The 18925-nt window shown below is 49.1% G+C and overlaps 1 protein-coding gene and 1 pseudogene across 4 annotated transcripts in view; both read left to right on the top strand.

Moving 5' to 3' along the window:
* The first annotated feature begins 372 nt into the window (after positions 1-372).
* LOC110561798 (triosephosphate isomerase-like) lies at positions 373-1154 on the top strand (annotated as a pseudogene).
* Positions 1155-6171: 5017 nt separating this feature from the next.
* Positions 6172-18925, top strand: part of E2f3 (E2F transcription factor 3) — an 80167-nt gene continuing 67413 nt past the window's right edge. Inside the window, exon 1 of one of the 4 annotated variants that reach the window (XM_060372758.1) lies at positions 6172-6977. In XM_060372758.1, the coding sequence (XP_060228741.1) occupies positions 6603-6977 (375 nt within the window). In that variant the 5' untranslated portion in view covers positions 6172-6602. Of the gene's footprint in view, positions 6978-7457; positions 8169-18925 lie in introns of those variants that run through there. The other 3 variants (XM_060372759.1, XM_021658320.2, XM_021658319.2) reach the window with 3 other exon arrangements.

Below are 18925 nucleotides of genomic sequence, written 5' to 3'. Positions count from 1 at the left end.
AAGATCTAAAGGACTTGGGACAATCCTACTTGTCTCCCTCTCAAAACTGATATCCAACTGGCTTGGGAGGTAGTTCATTCAATAAAATGCTTGCTCTGCAAGCATGGTGACCTGGCTTTGGTTTTCCAGAACCCACATTAAAAAAAAAAAAAAATCAGGCATGGTGGAACTCAGTAGATGGGGAGACAGGCATATTTTGGGGGCTTGCAGGCCAGCCAGTGTAGACTGTATGGTGAACTTCAGGGCATGGAGAGACCCTGTCTCAAAATCAAGGTGAAGAGCACCTAAAGAAAAACACACACTCTCATCACCGGCATTCCTTTTAAGGATAGGGTCCCTCACTGAGGAGAAACCACTGAGAGTAGAGTGAAAATGGCTCAAGATGAGGATACAAGTGCTCAGCAAGTAGGTCCCAGTGCAACGGTGCCTTCCAGGAAGTTCTTCCTTGGGGTGGGGGTGGGGGGCAACTGGAAGATGAACCGGAGGAAGAAGTGCCCAGGAGAGCTCATCTGCACCCTGAAGGCAGCCAAGGTATCAGCAGACACCAATGTGGTTTGTGCACCCCACCCTCACTTACATTGACTTTGCCAGGCAGAAGCTAGATCCCAAAATTGCTGTGGCTGCACAGAACAACAAGGTAGCCAATGGGGCTGTCAGCCCTGGCATGAGCAAAGACTGACGAGCCAAGTGGGTAGTACTCGGGCACTCGTAGAGAAGGCATGTCTTCTTTGGGGAGTCCAATAAGTTGATTGGGCAGAAAGTGGCTGTTGCCCTAGTAGAGGGACTTGGAGTGGGTACCAGAAATGGGGAGAAGTTAGATGGAAGGGAAGCTGGCATCACTGAGAAGGCTGTTTTTGACCGAACCAAGGTCATTGCACATAATGTGAGGGACTGGACCAAAGTTGTCTTAGCCCATGAACCTGTCTGGGCCATTGGTACTGGCAAGTACCGTAGGAGACCCAGAAAGTACATAAGAAGCTTAGGGATGGCTGAAATCCAATGTCTCTGATGTGATGGCTCAGAGCACATGCATCATTCATGGAAGCTCTGTGACTGAAGCAACCTGGCTGGAAAGCCAGCCTGACGACGGCTTCCTCGTGGGTGAAGTCTCCCTCAAGCCTGAATTCGTGGACATTGTCAATGCCAAACACTAAGCACTGTCCATCTCCTCAACCCTCCTGCTAATCCAGGACTAGGTTGCCCAGAAGTTTAGCAACTCCTCCCACTAGTCACATGCTTCTGATGATGTCATCTGCCCTATCATGTGGCCTAATCCATGCTGCGCGGTGCATTCCTGATCCTTTGACTCCTCCCTACAACAGTAGGGACCAGGCTACTCCCCTTACCACTTACAATGGTTAGAATAAAATATGTCACCAAAGTGGCTTCCTGGCCGAGGGGTGGAAGGTGGAACTAACTCTGTCCCTAGCAAGGGCAGGAGAGTGAAATCACCTTCCCAGAGTACACGAAGGCCCAGCTCCTCTTTTCTTGAGAGGCCAGGGATGCTCTCGTCACCCACAGTGCTGAAGCCCTCCTACTGTGTTTGTGAACCATCCTACAAGTAAGCATTTGTTATAGAGCCAACCTGGCAGCAAGTGTCCTTATTCACAGATCCACAATGTCAGCTCCTAATGGGCATATCTCTGAAGAGGGCCAGCATTCAATGCACTTCATTCTTCCATTTAGATTGCAAAATAATAACAGCAATAATAATAATCATTATTATAATAAATTGTTAAGGGATTGGTGAAGAACCATGAAGGACCATAAGCCTAAAAGACACCATGAAGACGAAGTGTCGTTTTTATTAAATAGATAAGACTCTGTTGCAGTTCCTAGAGGCAAAACCTCCACAGGCACACATGAGGAAGGCCTGGTATCCAGCCAGCAGTTCTACTGAGAAGTGGCTAGATTCTGAGGTTGCTAACTTCGTTAGTGGTTTACAACTGATACATGTAAATGTCAACGAGTATAGGAAGGGGAATCCAGAGTTCTCATTGACTGACAGGCAGGTGAGAAAGCACCAGGCAGAATACAGACAATAAATTTAAGTACAGGAGCAAGAAGAAGTCTTTGGGTGGGTTGAAGAGATGGCTCGGTGGTTAGGAGTGTCTGCTGCTCTTGCGGAGACTTTGAGTAAGATTCCCATAACCCATGTCACGTGGCTCATATAACTGTCTGTAACTCCAGCTCCAAAGAAACCAATACCTTCTGACTCCCCAGGTACCTGCATGTTCTAAATCTCCTCCATTAAGCAAACTATATTTCAAAATTCCTGTCCAGAGTCTATAGCCCAGACCACAGTTGGAATCACTGATGTTCAACAAGGAATATGCCCGTGGGAGACCCACAATGTGAGTTGGAGACAAAAGGTTTGAAAGGGTAGGTAGGCAAGAGAAAAGGCTGTATTTGCTTCCTAGGCTGTCATGCAAATCACCACACAGTGGACAGCTTAGTAGGAATGCATTCTAGCACAGGGCTAGAGGTCAAAAGTCCAAACTCTAAGTTGTTGACAGGACTCTGCTCCCTCCAGGTTTGGAGACTCCCCCCCCCTTGCCTCTTCAGCTTCTAGCAGCGGTGAGGTGTGCCTTGACTGCAACTCCTTGCTGTACCCTGTCTCCATCCTCACAGAGCTTTGTCCTGCTCTCTGGATGTATCTTCTAAGGATGCTGGATTTAGGGGCACCCCAGGATAACCCAGAATGCTCATATCTCTTTTTCCTGTGTTGGCTCTAGGAATGAAACGAATCATAGGGTTTAGCAGCAAGGGCACCTGGACCCACAGAGACCTTTCTCCATAATCTTTTCAAGAACGAAAGAAAAGAGGACTGCTATATAGCTAGCAGGTGGCAAACATCACCTGCAAAGACCATCATCTCTTGAGGGTCCTGCTCAAGCACACAGGCCAATTCTAAGACGACTAGCTAGTTTTGGGAGTAAAAAGAGAGGGAATGGTTGTTGTCAGAGCTAGAACTATGGCAAAGCCTGTTCAAGAGGTGAAGAGGGCTCAGAAGTGGGTTACTAACGGAGGAGCAGGTTGTAGCAGAATGAAGGGCGTAGCTGACTGCATGCATTCCCCTCGATTTCCGAGTTGGGACCCTACAATCCTTAGTCACCAGCAGACAACTGTATTTTCAGTTGGGGAAAAAATAAGCTGCACCTGCAAGTGGACAGTGGGGGCTCTCAGAAGATTAGAGGCTGGGAGCCAGACTGTCCTACAAAGAGCCACAAAGCATGCTCATCCAAATTAGTAGGCTCCCAAGCAGCTATCCCTTACTGCACAGCCGCTGTCCCCTCCCCACCCAGCACACTGCATATGTGTTATTGTCTCTTTTCAGCACCGCCTTGCAGCATGAGTTCCACAGAATGAGGTTCCATTTCCCATAGGACAGGTCAGCTGGTTCACCTGGAAACAGTGCTCGGCATAAAAGCTGATAAGTTGAATTCAGTCCCAGTAAAGTCGGAGGAAGAGGCCCAAGTCCACACAGCTGTCCTCTGGACTCCAGATCCTTGTCGCTGCAGGCGCACACCCTGCCAACACCCGCATGCATCATTTATCCTCCCCCCAAACACAATAATAAAGATACATGTGTCATATGCAACAGAAGGTGGAGACCAGAGGATGGCTTTTTGGGGTCAACTTTTTTACCCCTACTTGGGTTCTAGGGATCAAACCCTTAGTTGTAGCTCTTGGCAACAAGCGTACTTTGACCAGCTGAACCATTCCTCCATCTTTATTTTCTTTTTAAATGGGGGGCGGGGGGAGGTTTGGGGACTAACAGTTACGAGGCAGCAGGGCCAGAACTCAACCCCAGATTATCCTGATTACTAAGTGCAAACCTACTACAAATGTGCTAACTCTCCACCAAGGACACATGGATTCTAGGGTCTGAACTCAGGACCCGAGGATTTACCAACCGGCCTGCTTCCCCAGCCCTTAGGGCTCTGTCCTACTTACCTCACTGTTGTTACCCGTGGAGAGCTCAAGTTTGCAAAGTCCGGAATCTGGCATTGTCTCTAATGTCACATGCAGCTCTTTAGTGACTACGAGCCCCAATGTCCCTCCCCCAACACCTCTCTACCTCCACCAAAGGCAAGCGATCATAATATCATGCAGCTGGCAATAGCCTAGCCTACAGGGTTAGCTTTCTCCAGTGACCCATAATGCAAAGCGACAGTGATGAAAAAAGATCAAAGACGTTTCGATGGCTCCTTTGGCTCAAACAGGTATTTACGTCTTTTGAATTTCACCTTATCGAGCCCACAAATTTGGCCAGTTCCGTCCGTGCCCACAGATCTTCAAACGTACAAAACCTCTGGATCCTCAACAATCTTGAATGCAAAACCAAAGTATTTACAAGCAAGGTATAAAACTTCGCAGTGTTTGTGACTTCAGAGAAGGTAGCAGAACTGAAGCATTCGAAGGTCCTTACATGAACTGACTCAAATTGTGAGGCTTCCTATGGAGTTTGAATGTCAGCTTGGGTGAACTAATAATAATAATAATAAACAATGGTCAGGTGAAAGACTGGGTATAATTGCAGTCCTCATCACCCAATGAGCATGCTACCAAATACCTTTCATTTAAAAATTATAACGTGGCTGAGGTAGAAGGATGCATCTCTACGGCTACTTTGTACAGTTCTCAGCTACTGAATGAAGATCTGGCCTCTAGAGCTCCATCTTCCCCCACCTTCTTCCTCATACTTAAATGCTTTCCGTGCGTGTGTGCTTGTGCGTGTGTATGCATGAGCGCACATGCTTGTGTATGGATGCCCATATTGAGGCCAGAGATCAACCTCCAGCATCTTCCTCAATATTTCTCTACCTTGTTTTTCAGAATAGGGTAGCTCACTGAGTCCGGAATTTACAAACTGGCTTCACCGGCTGACCATCAAGCCCCAGGATCTTCAGCTCTGGGGTTACTGATACAGGCTGTTAAACCTAGCTTTTTAATGTGAGTGTCAGGGAATCGAACTGGGGTACTCTTGCTTATGTAGGAAAGCATTTTACTAACTGATCCATCCCTCCAGCCCCGGAATCCTCATTTTATAGATCCATGAGTATTTGGCTCAATATATAAGTTAGTTCAACAACCATTCCATTTTTCCTGACATTTTCTAATTTACACGTATACATATCTACGTATACATTTTCCCTCTCTTTTAAAATATGTTGGGTTAGGTTTAGGTTGTAGTGTTTGCTCTTAGCCGGAGAACTTCCTGGAGTCCGAAAGAGCCTTGGCAGGCAGCTTTCACTGGAAGTCCCACGTCACCTTAAAAGCCTGTACTTCTTTGGATTACTGCATGGCGGATTAAAACCCCGCGGATCAGTTCTAGGTTTGCCCTGATTAACTCCCCTGGGTGTTTCTAGGCAACAGAGGGTGTCTGTTAGACTCAAACCTATACTTGTGGTAAGAGTTCACTGTACCAAAGAGTTAATCTTTACTTAAACCCAATTTGGGCTAATCATGAAGCAACCAGGAATGATCTGGAATATGAACCCAAGTGTGCCTGCAGTCGCGTCAGCTGAACCTTCTACCCCCACGGTTCTGTCTGCCCACATGCTTCTGTCTATCAGCCTCGGCCTCCGGATCCGCTCTCGCGTCATTGGTTGGATTTCAGGAAGGAAGAAACCCAGGATTTAAAGGGCTCAGTTTTCCACCTGCCAGGCCGGGTCCAACTTGCCTTTGACATGTATTTGGGAGAATCTCTACCAGTCCTTCATTTGCTACGCTGACTGGTGAAAGCGAAAGAAGTCCCGGAGGATGTCACCTTGACAGTCTCCAAAACCGAAACTTGCGCTCCAGACTAGATTCCATACTGAGTCTGCGAGGCAGAGTCCCTGCCCAGGTCATCAAAGCCAGCCCCGCGGGCGGGAACAAGGGAGGGGCCTGGAATGGGCGTGGCTGTCCGTGGGAGAGTAGAACGTTGCCCCTCCTCCTAAGAAGCCTGCCCTGCCTCCAGCCAATCAGGCTGGCCTATGCAAATAGAGCTCGGGTCACCCCGGTAACCATGAGGTACGGCAGCCAATGGGAAACAGCCAGTGGCGACCTCGCTCCAGGATTGGTACCGAAGTAAGGCGACAGGGATCCAATGAACTGCGGGAACAGCCCTCGGCGGGTTGAGGGGCGGAGATATGCAAATATGGTTTGAAAAGCCGGCGGGAAATCTGAGTTTCGCGGGAGGACCTTGGCGCGTAAACCGTATCCCTTCATTCATTGTCAGCAGCAGCTTCCTGGAGCCATTTTTCAGCTGCCGGCCGCAGCACCCGGGCTGCCGCCACCGCCTCGCAATCCGTTGCATCGGCCGCCCCCGACGCCTCCATCCTTCCTCGGGGCCAGATATCCGTGCGGCCGGGACCCTCCTCTCTCCAGACCCCCGATTATTTTTGGCCCCCGGGGCCTGGGCGGTGCGGAAAAATAAAAAGAAAAGAGAGAGAGAGAGAGAGAGAGAGGGTTCGGAAGCGCCGGGAAAGGGAGGCGAGAAGGAGAGACTTGGAAACTCCGGCTGCAAAATAATAAAAAGAGAATTGAAAGCAATACGTTAATATATCGTAACACTAAAAAAAAAAAAAAAGAGAGAGAGAGAGCAGGAGCGAGAGATGCGAAAGGGGATCCAGCCCGCCCTGGAGCCGTACCTGGTGACCGCCGGGGGTGGGGAGGGGGCGGCTGTCGTCGCCGCCGCCGCTGCAGCCTCCATGGACAAAAGGGCACTGCTGGCCAGCCCCGGCTTCGCCGCCGCCGCCGCCGCCCCGGGCACGTACATCCAGATCCTCACCACGAACCCTTCCACCACGTCCTGTGCCACCTCCCTCCAGAGCGGCACCCTGGCCGCCGGCCCCCTCCTCCCCAGTGTCCCCGGCGCGGAGCCGGCCGCCGGCAGCCTCCTCTACACCACGCCGCAAGGACCCTCCAGCAGAGCCGGGCTGCTGCAGCAGCCACCAGCACCGGGACGCGGCGGCGGCGGCGGCCCACCGGTAATAACCCTCCCTCCGCAGCGTCCCCTGGCCCGGGTGGGAGGCGGGCTCCCGGGAGCGGTGGCGGCAGGAGCGCGGGGCTGAGCATCGTGGGCCTCGCTGCCGTCCCTCCGGCGTGTGCTTATTGTTAAGACTCGGGGTGGGGGGGGCTGCTTCCCTGCGGACGTTGGGGAGGACCTGGGGGCCTGGGCGGGCGCGCGGGGCGGCGGGGAGCCCCTCTCTGCGAACCACGTCCAACACTCTTAAAACTTTTCGCGCCCCCCCCCTTCTTTTCCTGCACTTTTCCCTACCCCCACTCTCTCCCCTCCCTTGCAACTCGAAGCTTCCTCTTTCTCGGGCGTAGGAAGGGGTCACGCCCCGGATGGAGAAGGGGGTGGGGGAGGGAGAAGTGCACTGGAGAGTGGGGGGACCCCAGGGGAGGTAAACCGGGGGACCCGAGGCGTGCAGGCTCCCCCTCCCGCCTCTGTTCCCCCTGGGTGGCCGGGGGTCCCGCAGGCGTGCTCCGCGCGCAGGGGCTCCAGTGCTTGGCACCTTTTGGGGACCTAGCTCCCGGCAACAAAGGGGATCTGGGAGGTGGAGGGGTAATTGCGGTGGGGGAGGTGGAGCCGAGAGCCCCGGTGGGCCGGGGCTCGCGCTGTCTGCGACAAGGGGCCGGCGGGGCGGGTGCTCCGGCCTGGGCGCATCTCCCGCGGTGGCAGCGGCGGCGCCCGCGTGGCCGGAGCGCTGGGGCCTTGCTCACCGGGCCCCGGGCCTGCCCTTGACCCGCCTCTCCCCTTGCCCCTTCCTTCCCCGCCCTGTCCCCCTCCCCGCCCCCCGGCGACGGAGGGCGGGGGCAGCCGGGTTCCCGTCCCGCCGCCAGGATCTGTCCCTTCTCTCCGGGACCCGCCGGTGACGTTTCGCACACGTGCGCGGAGGACGCGCCTGTGACTGGGGAGGAGGCGGCGGCGGGAGGGGGCGCTGGAGGGGGAGAGGGGGCACCCACTTCCTCCTGCTCGCCGGCTCCCAGGCCTGGGACGGTCCCGGCGCCCTCGCACCCGGCACCGCCACCCTCCCTCTCCCGTCCCCACCCCCCCCACGGCGCCCGCCCTCGCCCGGCGCCGCCGCTCCGCTCGGCCTCGGGCCCCCTCTCCAGCCGGCCCCCCACCAACCCCCGGAGCCAGGCTGCTTTCGGAAATGCCCTTACAGCAGCAGGTTAGTGACCCGGACCGCGCGGGGGCCCGAGCCACCGCCGAGGGTACCCGGGATCCCCGGGGGCCCCCCGAGCCGGAGGGTAGGCGACCGAGCGGGGTTTTGGAGTGGGAACGGGGGGTTGGGTGCTTGAGGGAAATGAGTAAGCAAGAAAAATCTAACTAAGTAAATCCCCGGCCTCCGCTCCTGGGAGCCCCGGGGCGGGAGTGGCCGCCCCCGGGGTGGGTACAGTGTTTACGTGTGTTTCTTTTGGGGGGTGGATAGATGGGCAATTGAAACCCCGATGAAGGCTTCAAGCCGGTGGCCGAGTTGAGCTGCTTTCTGTCTTGCTTCCCTTGTGCTGGAGGGGGAGGGGGCGGGTCAGAGGGTAGGGTGTCTGTGGGGTTCCCAGGCCACCCGCCACCCCCTCCCTTTGTCCCTGTAATTTATAAAGCGCCTTTGAGAGATGATTTAGGTCAGTATCGCGGCTTCCCTTTTTGTTGCTACTAGAAAGAAGTGTGGCCCCGAGGTCCTCCCCCCCCTTCCTTTCTCTCCTGCATTCCTTCCTCCATGCCTCCTGTCTTCACCCTCGTGTTGAGGCTTGGCCCAGACCAGGCTAGAACCCACCCGGACGCAGATACCTATGGTTGCATGATGTACCAGTCGGGGACCTCACCTAGTCTTAGGTCTAGATGTGTTTGTTTTGGCACACTCAGTATTTTGCTGGGGGTCTTCTAAGAAAGTCTGTGCACATATATAGGACTTTGGGGAACGGGGTGGGTAGAGAAATAATTAATTTTTTAAAAAATTCCCTTTCTGGTCATGATTTTGCCCTGGATTGGCTCTTGAGTGCTTTCCAGCCTGAAGATACTTACTGGGGATGTGTAATACAGTCCCAGTCAAAGAGCCTCATGACAGGGTCCGCCAGCAGGGGGGAAGCCGAGTACAGTACCTGCTAACACATAGAGTATCCAGTGTTCTGGATTCTCAGGCACAGGATAGTCCGTGCTTTCATTAGCAGTAAATACTTCTGCCTATTTGATTGAACATGCTTGGCCATACAATAAGCCTATTTCCCCCTTACACACTCGGTTCCTATATTGTAAATAACCTGAAACAACCAGCCATTGACACACTTCTTGGATTAAATTCAGGTGTGCAGGGAAAGTTGTTTTTGATGATAGGAAATTGTGAGACTACTAAATTGCTCTTTAAAACAAAAAAAAATTTAGATCATTCATTGGACCAGATCACCAAGGCTGTCTAACCAAATTTATATGGAAGTTCACTGTAGTTAAGTATTTAAAGTATAAAAATATTGCCCTCACCATCTTCCAAGTTTTATTATCCTTCTTGCCATGAAGTTTTTATTCCAGGAATGTAGATTATTTTGAATTTGTCTACTCAAAAATAATGTTTCATTATAGGAATATAAATGCCTCTTATACATAATTCAGATGTAGTTTTATGTAAGATTGTAATGTATGCTGAATCACTGGTTAATCTACGCTTGCAGAGCTGTACCTTCTGGGAGGGGTATGAAGTTTATCTCTCAAGTGCATACAAAGTCCTAAGCGTTAAAGGCAAAGTTTGATTTATTTATTTATTTTTTCTTCTTATCAGTATTTCTGTGGGCTTCCAGTTGAGTCTTGGAATTTATTTTGTTTCTGAGGCAGGGTCTCTTATAGCCTTGAACTCCTGGTCTTTTGGCCTCAGGTGCCCAAGTTCTGAGATGAAAGACATAACATGACCGTGTCTTTTGGACTTCTATTGATATTTTCCCCTAATGAAGCAAGGTAGGACTATCCAGACATTCCATGTTGAAGAAGAGGAAGTGAATTCTTGAGGTGATCAGAATTCTGACCACCTGAGTCTCTAGAACATCTAGAACACCCACCTGAGTCTCTAGAACATCTAAGAAACTGACAGAAGCAAGTAGCTTGCCTTCTTGCTAACTGTATAGCTTTCTGTCTTCATTTACAGGTTGCCTGCTTTTAGACGAAAACTTCATCTGCCAAAATTGTTCATTGTCCAACAAAATAGAACAATTATACTAACTTTGAGGCATTTTTAAAAAAAGTAATATAATAATGAATGTACAATACTTAACTCTAGGCCTGGCAAATAGTAGCTGCCCCATAAAATTTGTTCGTATTCATAAATCAAGCATTTTTGTGAGTCAGAGACTACATAATGTGCTGTCCTTTTGTTTACCTATATGAGCAGAATGCTCGTAAGTTTCCCAAAGTGGTATGTAATTTCATTCTTCCAGAAAATTGAGAATCTATCAATGCAAAAGGCAGCCTATCATGTCAGATTGAATTTAATCCAGTCATAGCGACCTGCTGATTATATTTCTCTAAAGAACCCTCTGTGCCTGAAAATCTCATCTGAGCTCGGAGGGCTGGAGATGCTGCTTCAGCAGGGTCTCTTTTCCTGGACAAGTTTGAAAGAAGAAAAATGCAGGTTCCTGTGGTTCTGTATGCAGTGATCTTGCTTCCCTCGAGATGTATGCTTGATGCCAAGTTGAAGCTGGGAGAGAATTTTTAGTCACTACATACCCCAAAATGGAAGTTTTAATATAATGCAGTGCCCAGACGTGGGCAGTGCAAATAGCTCCACTATAATCAGGACCAAGGGTGCCACCCTGATCATCCTTGGGAACAAAGCACCCTTAACTGAGCTAAAGCACCCAAGCTTGAGAACAGGGAAGGATTTTTGTGTGTTTGTGTGTGCATGTATTTTTCTAAAAATCACCACCTTGTATAATACTTGGAAAGACAGAGTCTAACGGGGTGCTGTGTAAAGTTACCTCGGGAAAAGAATCTCCTCTTAGGGCTTAGGTAGAAGTAAATACCAACACCTGGGGAGCAAAAGGCTGGATGGACTGCGTGTTTGTGTGTGTGTGTGTGTTGGTGGGGGTTTGATGTCTTAGAAATAAAAAGCAGTAGTTTCCCCTTAACTTTTCTGATACTGTCATCTCCAGGGAGACCACATACACATGCACACACTCTCACACCTTCCTTTAATCCCTTCCCAATTGCCTGTTTTCTCCAACTCACCCTAATATGTAAGTATCCCATATGACTACCTGTAAACCTTGTCTCAGGCTACCAACTCCCCATTCTTTTCACTTATCTGCTTTTCAATAATATTTTAATCAGGATGGGTGAAAGTCCTTTACTTGGCATACTGAGTCCCTCAAAGTCTACGAAACTACCTGAAATAGTACGAGAAGGAGATATTCCAATTCCTTTTCTTGGACCCCATGCTGAGGGAAACATCCTTGAGTTCTTTGAAGTACAAAGTATGTGGATTGATGCACATTTTCATGGCTCTGAGCAGTGAGTTTTAAGTAGTGTTTCAGAGATTGAGTTTTCAGTTGCTAAGAACCGCCGCCCCCCCCACCCCCCCTCTGCGCGCCCAGGTATAGGGCATGGGACAAAAAAGACCAGATGAACAAGAAAGTATTGTGTATAGGAAAGCACAGATGTAGAGGCTATACCCTTCCCATCCTGTCTGCCTTCCAAGAAAGGCTGGGAAAATGATCTCATGCAGAGAAGAGGTGTTCTACAGAAGAAAGCAACAACTTAAGGAGACCAGCAAGGTGGGGGTGGAGTTAATACAGCCAGCGGGATTATTGACAGGCCTTTCCAATAGGAGGGGGCTTGTTTGGTTTATTTTCATCTCATACTTTTTCCCTTAAATGTTCTCAAGCATTGAAGTTGTAAGAATATGTTTCTACCCTGCTATCCTTAGTGAGAATAAAGTCTCACTGTGATCTGCCGCTTTGAAGAGGTGGTAAAGCTAGGATGGAATCCAAAGGCCCCCATGAACATGACTTTGCAGGAGACCCCTGAGTACCAGGTTTTGTGCTTTGTAGTGTAAGGCAGGAGGTATGTCAGGTGGAGGTTGAAGCCAGTGAAGAGATAGCTGGGAGAACCCAGAAGAGAGAATTAATGACTGACTTCCCTTTGCTCTCTCTACTGTAGCCCAACCGTTCTGGGCCATTTGCAATGTCTGTGCACCATTCTTCTAATTTGACGACAATATTTCAGGTTATAGCATGTTCAATACTTGATCAACTGATGGTCTTGGAATAACAGTATTTACTATCCAACCCACTCCTTTTGCAGGTGATAACAATTAGAGGCCCGCTGAAGTTAAAGTTCTCAACCAAGGTCACCAGTCAGCAAGGGGGCTGAGCCAGAACTGAAACTGGAGATTCTTGTTTTCTTAGAACCTCTTTCGTGAGGAGAGGGTTAATTGTCTCATAGGCTCATGTGGGAGGCTTAGGTGTGTGGACTACATTTTAAGGTTCCACCAGAAGTAGTTATTCCGGGGTTTCCTGAAGAAGTGTACTTTGAACTACCAGCTCTGAAGTCACAGCTTATTCCCAGAGCCACTGAGAAATCAAGGGTACTTTAGATGCTCATTGAGAAGGACTTTTAGATCGAAAGGAATGACAGGCTTTCCTAAATAGTGGCAGGAGTGTTTTTGCAAGCTTTCTGATATCTGAAATTTTAATTATTCTTTAGATGTGGCATTTTTGGTGTCCTGCGAGGGACGATTTTGCTTAATCGGCAACAGCCTAAAAGGACTTTTGAAGCTTTCTTGAGAGGGGGACGTCACGGCAAAGGTTGTCCTGAACCATCCCCATCCTGAGTCTCAGTCACAGTTTGCAGGGTTCCCTGGGCCTTTGCATTGCACCATTGACCAAGAGGCTCTTCCTCTGTGGTTAACATCAGGAAGATTTCTATGCGTCAAAGCCACCAATCAGTTAACTCTTTCAGAGGAAGTTGTCTAAAGCCAAAGTTCGTTTCCTTAAAATGACCTTATTTTACTTGTCGAACTGAGAAAGCTTAAAAATAGAATTGCTTCAAGCCCTGAAGCCGGAAAGTGAAATATAATCCAACATGGTTGCAGCTCACAGGCTGCCCCGGGACAAGGGTATCTGTTTATCTGTAATCCACCAGCCAGGAAGGTCCCCTGTGTGTGTAAGGGCTGACTTCCTGTGAGCCGTGAGTAGCAATTGATGAGAGCCCCGTTATCAGCAGGGCTGAGTTCCTCTGGAAGCGCAGGCTGGAGGAGGTGAATGCCCTTGGCCTTCCCTGCCAGCTCTTGCCAGTCAACGTCTTCCCTGTAGCCTTTCTAGCATGTTTCTGAGTGATTGCTGAGAACTCCACCCTGTTGTAGTCTTGTGGTCCAGTTGTACGTGGCTATGGGCTCACAGGTGTAGGCACAGGCTCTATATGTCCCGCATCTTCTTTGTGCGTTGTGGCTTTGGGAAAACAACTTACAACATCACCTCTGCCCTTCTGCTTTCAGCCTCACTGTCCAGAGATGGTGGCTTGAGTATGAAGGCCACATTCTCCTCCCAAAAGGCAGAGTGGGAGGCAACTGGGTTTAAAAAGTTCAGTGATGGAGGCTGGAGTTGCCTGGGTTCCTTTTCTGCCACCACCTGTCAAAGCTGTATGACTTAGGTATCTTCATTTCTCATTCATTCTGGGGTGGGGGCGGGTATACTCATGAGCGGGGAGAAGATGAAAATGAGTTGATGTCTGGGAAGTGTTTAAGCCAGTGTCCCGCAGATGTGTGGTATTGTTGCCAGGCCATCTCTCGCACCGTATTCTGTGTCTTTCGCTACCCATTAGTGTTCATTTCATAACCATTCGCACCTGTGAGAATGGCGGTGCCTGCAAGGGGGGAGGTGTGTCTTCTTGGGTGAATGTTGCCTGTGAAGTCACTGGGCCCCTGTTACCTCTTTCTAAGCTGCCCATTGACTTGGGAGAAGAAACAGAAGAATAAGTTTTTATTGTTGTGGTACAATCAGCAGTACTAGTGTTATGAATAAAACCTTTATTTCTCTGATGGAACATGTTCGTGAAGTGGCACGAGGAATGCGAATCGCACTGTTGACATAATTTCATGTCTGTACAGTAAGCCATGGTTTAAGGCTAGTTCAGGAACTGGATGCTGAGCCCTATCTAACTTGGAGGTACGTAGGGTATGAGGGCTAGGAACAGTCTTGCTTGCCAGAGGCCTCTAAACCTCCCACTGAGCTTTTTTTTTTTTTTTTCCCATAATTCTCTCTGTTTGGTTTTGTTTTTGAGATGGTCCATGAAGCCCAAGGTGGCCTCTGGTTCTTTATCTAGCTGTGAGTGGTCTCAGCTCTTGATCCTCCCCCAGAACTGAGCTCACAGATGGGAGCCACCACACTCCTCTTTGCTCCTCATTTCACATTCTCTGTATTCTCTCTGCTCCCTCTGCCTCTTTCTTAGGGTCAGACTTGCAGCCTTGAGAAGCTTCTTAACCAAGTGGCTTGCACCTGGTTCCCTGGCTTTGGGGTATGCTGAAATCTTGATAAGACTTTTCCTGCCTTATTTTTCCCTGCCTCTCTGAATGGGTACTCCCTGTGGGTGTTTTGGGTGGACAAAGGTTGTATTGGTTACCCCGAGGTATTTTCCTTTCTGTTGCCCTGCGCTTTTCCCATTAGTCCTTCCAGGCCCGCCTCCAGAGATCAGTGTAGCAGGTTCTCCATGTGTTCTCCGCAAGGCCTTTTCGACTGTAGAATGAACCATTTGAGAAGAGGTGTTTTCCTTAGACAACGCTCCTGGTACCCTGTTAGTTCTGTTGGGGTAGAAGAGAAGGATGTGGCAGGATCTGCCCACTGTTGAGTTTACAGTGTGTTTGGGGAGACAAGCTTTAAATACAAGTCCATCTCTAAGCAATACGAAGCAAGAGTTGGAAAGAAAACAAGACTCACCCAGTCCTTTGTATGATGCAGACAGGAAGCACCAGATGAGAGAGTGATGGTCACTAGACTCCGCTGGGCTTTCAGAACCAGAGGCCATGGTTCCTGCGGTGGCTGGCCTCAGACCACATCCATGTGCACCTTAAAATGTTGTTGAGTGATCCTGTGGGCCATTGTGGTGTAGGCCTGTAATCCCAGCACTTGGGGAGGCAGAGGCAGAGACAGATAAGTCTGTGAGTTCGAGGCCAACCTGGTTTACAAAGCGAGCCCAGGACAGCCAAGGCTACACAGATAAACCCTGTCTCCAAAAACAGCAACAAAAGTTGTCAGTTCTGGCATGGTGGCACACAGCTTTAATCCCAGCATTTGGGAAGTGGAGGCAGGAAGAAAAATACCTGGCCAGTATGTTATGTTCAAGGCCATCCAGGCTACATGAGACTTTACATAGTTTTAAAAGGTATTTCCAGGTGCACTGAAAAATACAGATATTTGGGTCCTACCCAAACTAGCAATCTCTGGGGGTAAGATATTGATGTATCTTTTTAATGCCCCAGACAATGTCATTATGTGCTGCCCATTGGACTCTCTCTAGCCAGGTGAAGAGAGCAAGTTTGGCTTTAATGCCTCATACAGGTTCGGTGTGTGCCACCCACTGAACATTCTTGGCCAGGCTGAGGAGACTTGAACCCACAGACAGGAAGCAGGAAGTCAGTTATGACGACCACCAGTTGGACTGGTGTCAGTGTGGGGAATGGGAGACAGATATGTTAGTAGAATTGGTCTAGGTGTGCTTAGGAGAATTGCTGAGTTCAAGGCCAGTCTGGATTAACAACAACAACAAAACTAGGGGAAAAAGACTGGTCTAGAATAGGGGTTGTTACATTCATGAACAGGCAAGGTAAGGGGCTAATTGGGGGTAGGGTCCAGTGGGGCAGAGCTGTCCTTGCAGAGAAGGTGGGTAATTACTGAAAGAGTGCCCAGGTCCCTGGCCGTGGGTTCTGGATGCCAGAGGCCAGGCTATTCCTGTGTTGTTGCCAGACATCCAACCTATTCTAAAAATCTACCAGTTTCTAAATGCTGGTTTGATTGAAAAGGAAAATGTGAAGGCCAAACAAAATAGGTCTGTAGGCCAGATTTGGCTTAAGCGCTGCCACTCGGCAATGGATGGTCTAAGGGATAATAATAGCCGGTGTTTGTGGCGTGCCTGTGGGTACCAAGGGCCCTAGACTAAGGGCCTTCCTCACCTCTACATTAGCTGCATGGCAACCTATGAAGTGGTGTTATTACCACCCTTGTTCCACGTGGGAGGATGCAGGCTGCCAGGGGTTAAGGGGCTGGCTTAGGGCCCTAATAATAAGTGGGACAACCAAAATTAAACCCAAGCAGCCTGGCCTCAGAGTCTCAGCTTCTTTCTTCTTTATCCTCTGTGGCCTGGCATTGGGCTAAGTAAATAGCAGGAAACCAGCATACCTGTTCAAAGGAACTAAGTTAGCATCTTACCTGATGCAGGTTGGAGAACCTTTATTCAAAGTGCTTGGGACAAGAAGTGTTTCTATTTGGGACGTTAAGACAGCCACTTATGGCTTAGACCGGCCTTCACCTAAGTATGTAGTTGAAGCTGACTCTAACTCTTGCCTCCACCTCCTAAGTGCTGAGGTTGCAGGAGAACACCATCTTGCCTGGTTGCTGTTTGTTTGCATGTTTGTTTCTAATACAGTACCATTTGCATATGGCTAGTGAGGTTATCTTAGGAGTGAGGCTCAGGGTCTAAACACAAGTTAATTTGTGCTGTCGACACAGCTTTAAGGTCATTTTATAAGTTGCTTCTGATTTTGTGTAGGACACCATTTTACGATGTGGATTTTCCACTTGTGGAGACATGCTGGCATTCAAAGTTTCAGATTCTTAAAGTCTTCCCAATTTTCAGATTAGGGATGTCCAACCTGTAGTAAGATTAGCCTGAAGCATTTGATCCAGGTAAAGATTTCCAGGTTCCAGCCCTATCCTTAGTTGGAAGTGTGACATCTAATCTTGTGAAATACCTGAGTAGCCAAAAATACAGGTTAAGGTCTCCAGCAGGCAAGAATCTCATATAGAGTATTTGATGCTCAGCCAGTCTTCCATTTTAAGGAACAGACCTGAAGACCTTCGTGCCTACTCTGTCGATACCAGCTTCTGGATTGCTAGGTTATTGCAAGGCAAATCATCCAAAGATAAGTTAATCAAAACCCAAAGGGCACCAGGCATGGCGACACTTGTCTGAATCCCATCTTTGGAGTGGCAGACAACCCTGGCCGGTGATCCCTGGAGTTTATTGCCCAGCCAGTTGAGCCCTGTTGGTGAGCTTCAGGCTCAATGAGAGACCTTGTCTTGAGAAATACGGTAAAGCTAGGTATGGAATCACATGCCTTCATCCCAGTACTCAGAAGGGAGAGGCAGGCAGATCTCTGAATTCCAGGCCAGCCAGAGCTGTGTGGTGAGATCCTGTCTGAAAGCGGAGGAGGAAGAAGAAGGGGAGGAGGAAAAGAAATAAAATGGAGAGAGATGGAGGAAGACAGCTGAAATCATCCCTACATGCACCCACGAGAATACACAAATCACACATAAAATCCAAAGGTGATACAAGAAGGAGTTTTCCAAGTGACTTGAGGCTCTAAGTTTGGGAGGTCAAAGTGGGAAAGTTTGCTGTGTCCAGGCACTGACACCAACTGGATATCCTGCCTCGAGTGGTTTGCTCTAATTGCAGGCTTTCTGCTCTGTTAGCCTGGTCTCCAGAACAGATAACCCAATGGACAGAAAACTGGATTTGAATTGGAAGAGAGCTAGGGCATGCCTTTGAGGACGTGGGTGCTATAGAGTTGACATAACTGGAAGAAAGATGGAAAAGGGAGGGATTACTAGATATTTGACTCAAGATATATAACTCTGGGATCCGGAAGAATAGTTGAGGCTTAGCACAACCCTAATTGTGTGGAGGTGCTGTGTAAAGGGAATACTAGGTGCTGGGAAGGAATATTTATTATGGCCTTTCTAAGGGCCTGGGGCTGAGCCCTGGAAACAAACGTTCATGGCTCTGGCATAGATGTTCTAGTGGAACTGCTCAGAAGCCACAGGCCAAACGCTAGTCTCTCTAGTTTTTGGAAGGAAAAACCACATAATATGTACAGTAGCACAGAAGCTCATCATTTTGCTTCTCCCTCTGTAATATGAAGCCAAGTCAGATTCATCAGGCTGATTTTAGTGGTAGTAGGGCTGTCCATACTGTCAGGGCTCCCAGAGACATACCATTAGATGTTATTTGTGACGCCTTACCAGGTCTGCGCCTGGCTGCTAAGCTCCGGTAGCCCAGGTTTTGCTGTGTCAAAGCAGCGCAGGTCACGTCATTATGCCTAAGACTGGTGTGTCCCCGTCATAATTTACTGTGCTGTTTTGATTTTGCCAAGGTGGAAAAAAAAAGTCTTAAAACTTTTCTTAGGCTGCGTCAAATTGAAATTTGTAAATGATGAGTGTTTCAGAGGATAGAGCCAAGTAGATTCTAAATATCTATGATTAATCGTTAAAAAATATGTAACCATGTTGAAGGCCGTTTGCAGCGCTCCTTGAGCTGCCTGATTTTGTTGGCTATATTGGGTAGCGAAGTATGTAACGATCACGCTAATAATGTCCAAGGGTTGCCCGCAGTTCATGCCACTGCATTGTCTGTTAGCATCTCGGACACTGTGATGCTGAGAATAGTCTTTAAAGTGGGTTTTCAGCCCTGGAGACGCGTGATGCAGCAGTGGGGTATGGAAGGAGCGTGGGACTTGGGCGATCTGACTCAAGAAACACCTTTTCCTACTTTACAAGCTTGTGACCCTTCACCGGTTCCATTGGTGAGACGCACTTGCCTAAATTAGTGATCCGGCCTCCTTGGCTGGCTGGCAGGGCTAAATGGGATGGCATTTAGGGGAAACAGGATTTGTATTCCGGGGTACCCTCCACTTTCCAAGGTAGGAAGTGTCTAGTTTTGGCCTAACTTCCCAGGAAA

Source organism: Meriones unguiculatus, chromosome 19, assembly GCF_030254825.1.
Source record: "Meriones unguiculatus strain TT.TT164.6M chromosome 19, Bangor_MerUng_6.1, whole genome shotgun sequence".
In the NCBI taxonomy this organism is placed as follows: domain Eukaryota; kingdom Metazoa; phylum Chordata; class Mammalia; order Rodentia; family Muridae; genus Meriones; species Meriones unguiculatus.
The sequence above is the reverse complement of the archived record's forward strand: the minus strand, read 5'-3'. Positions and strand labels throughout refer to the sequence as shown.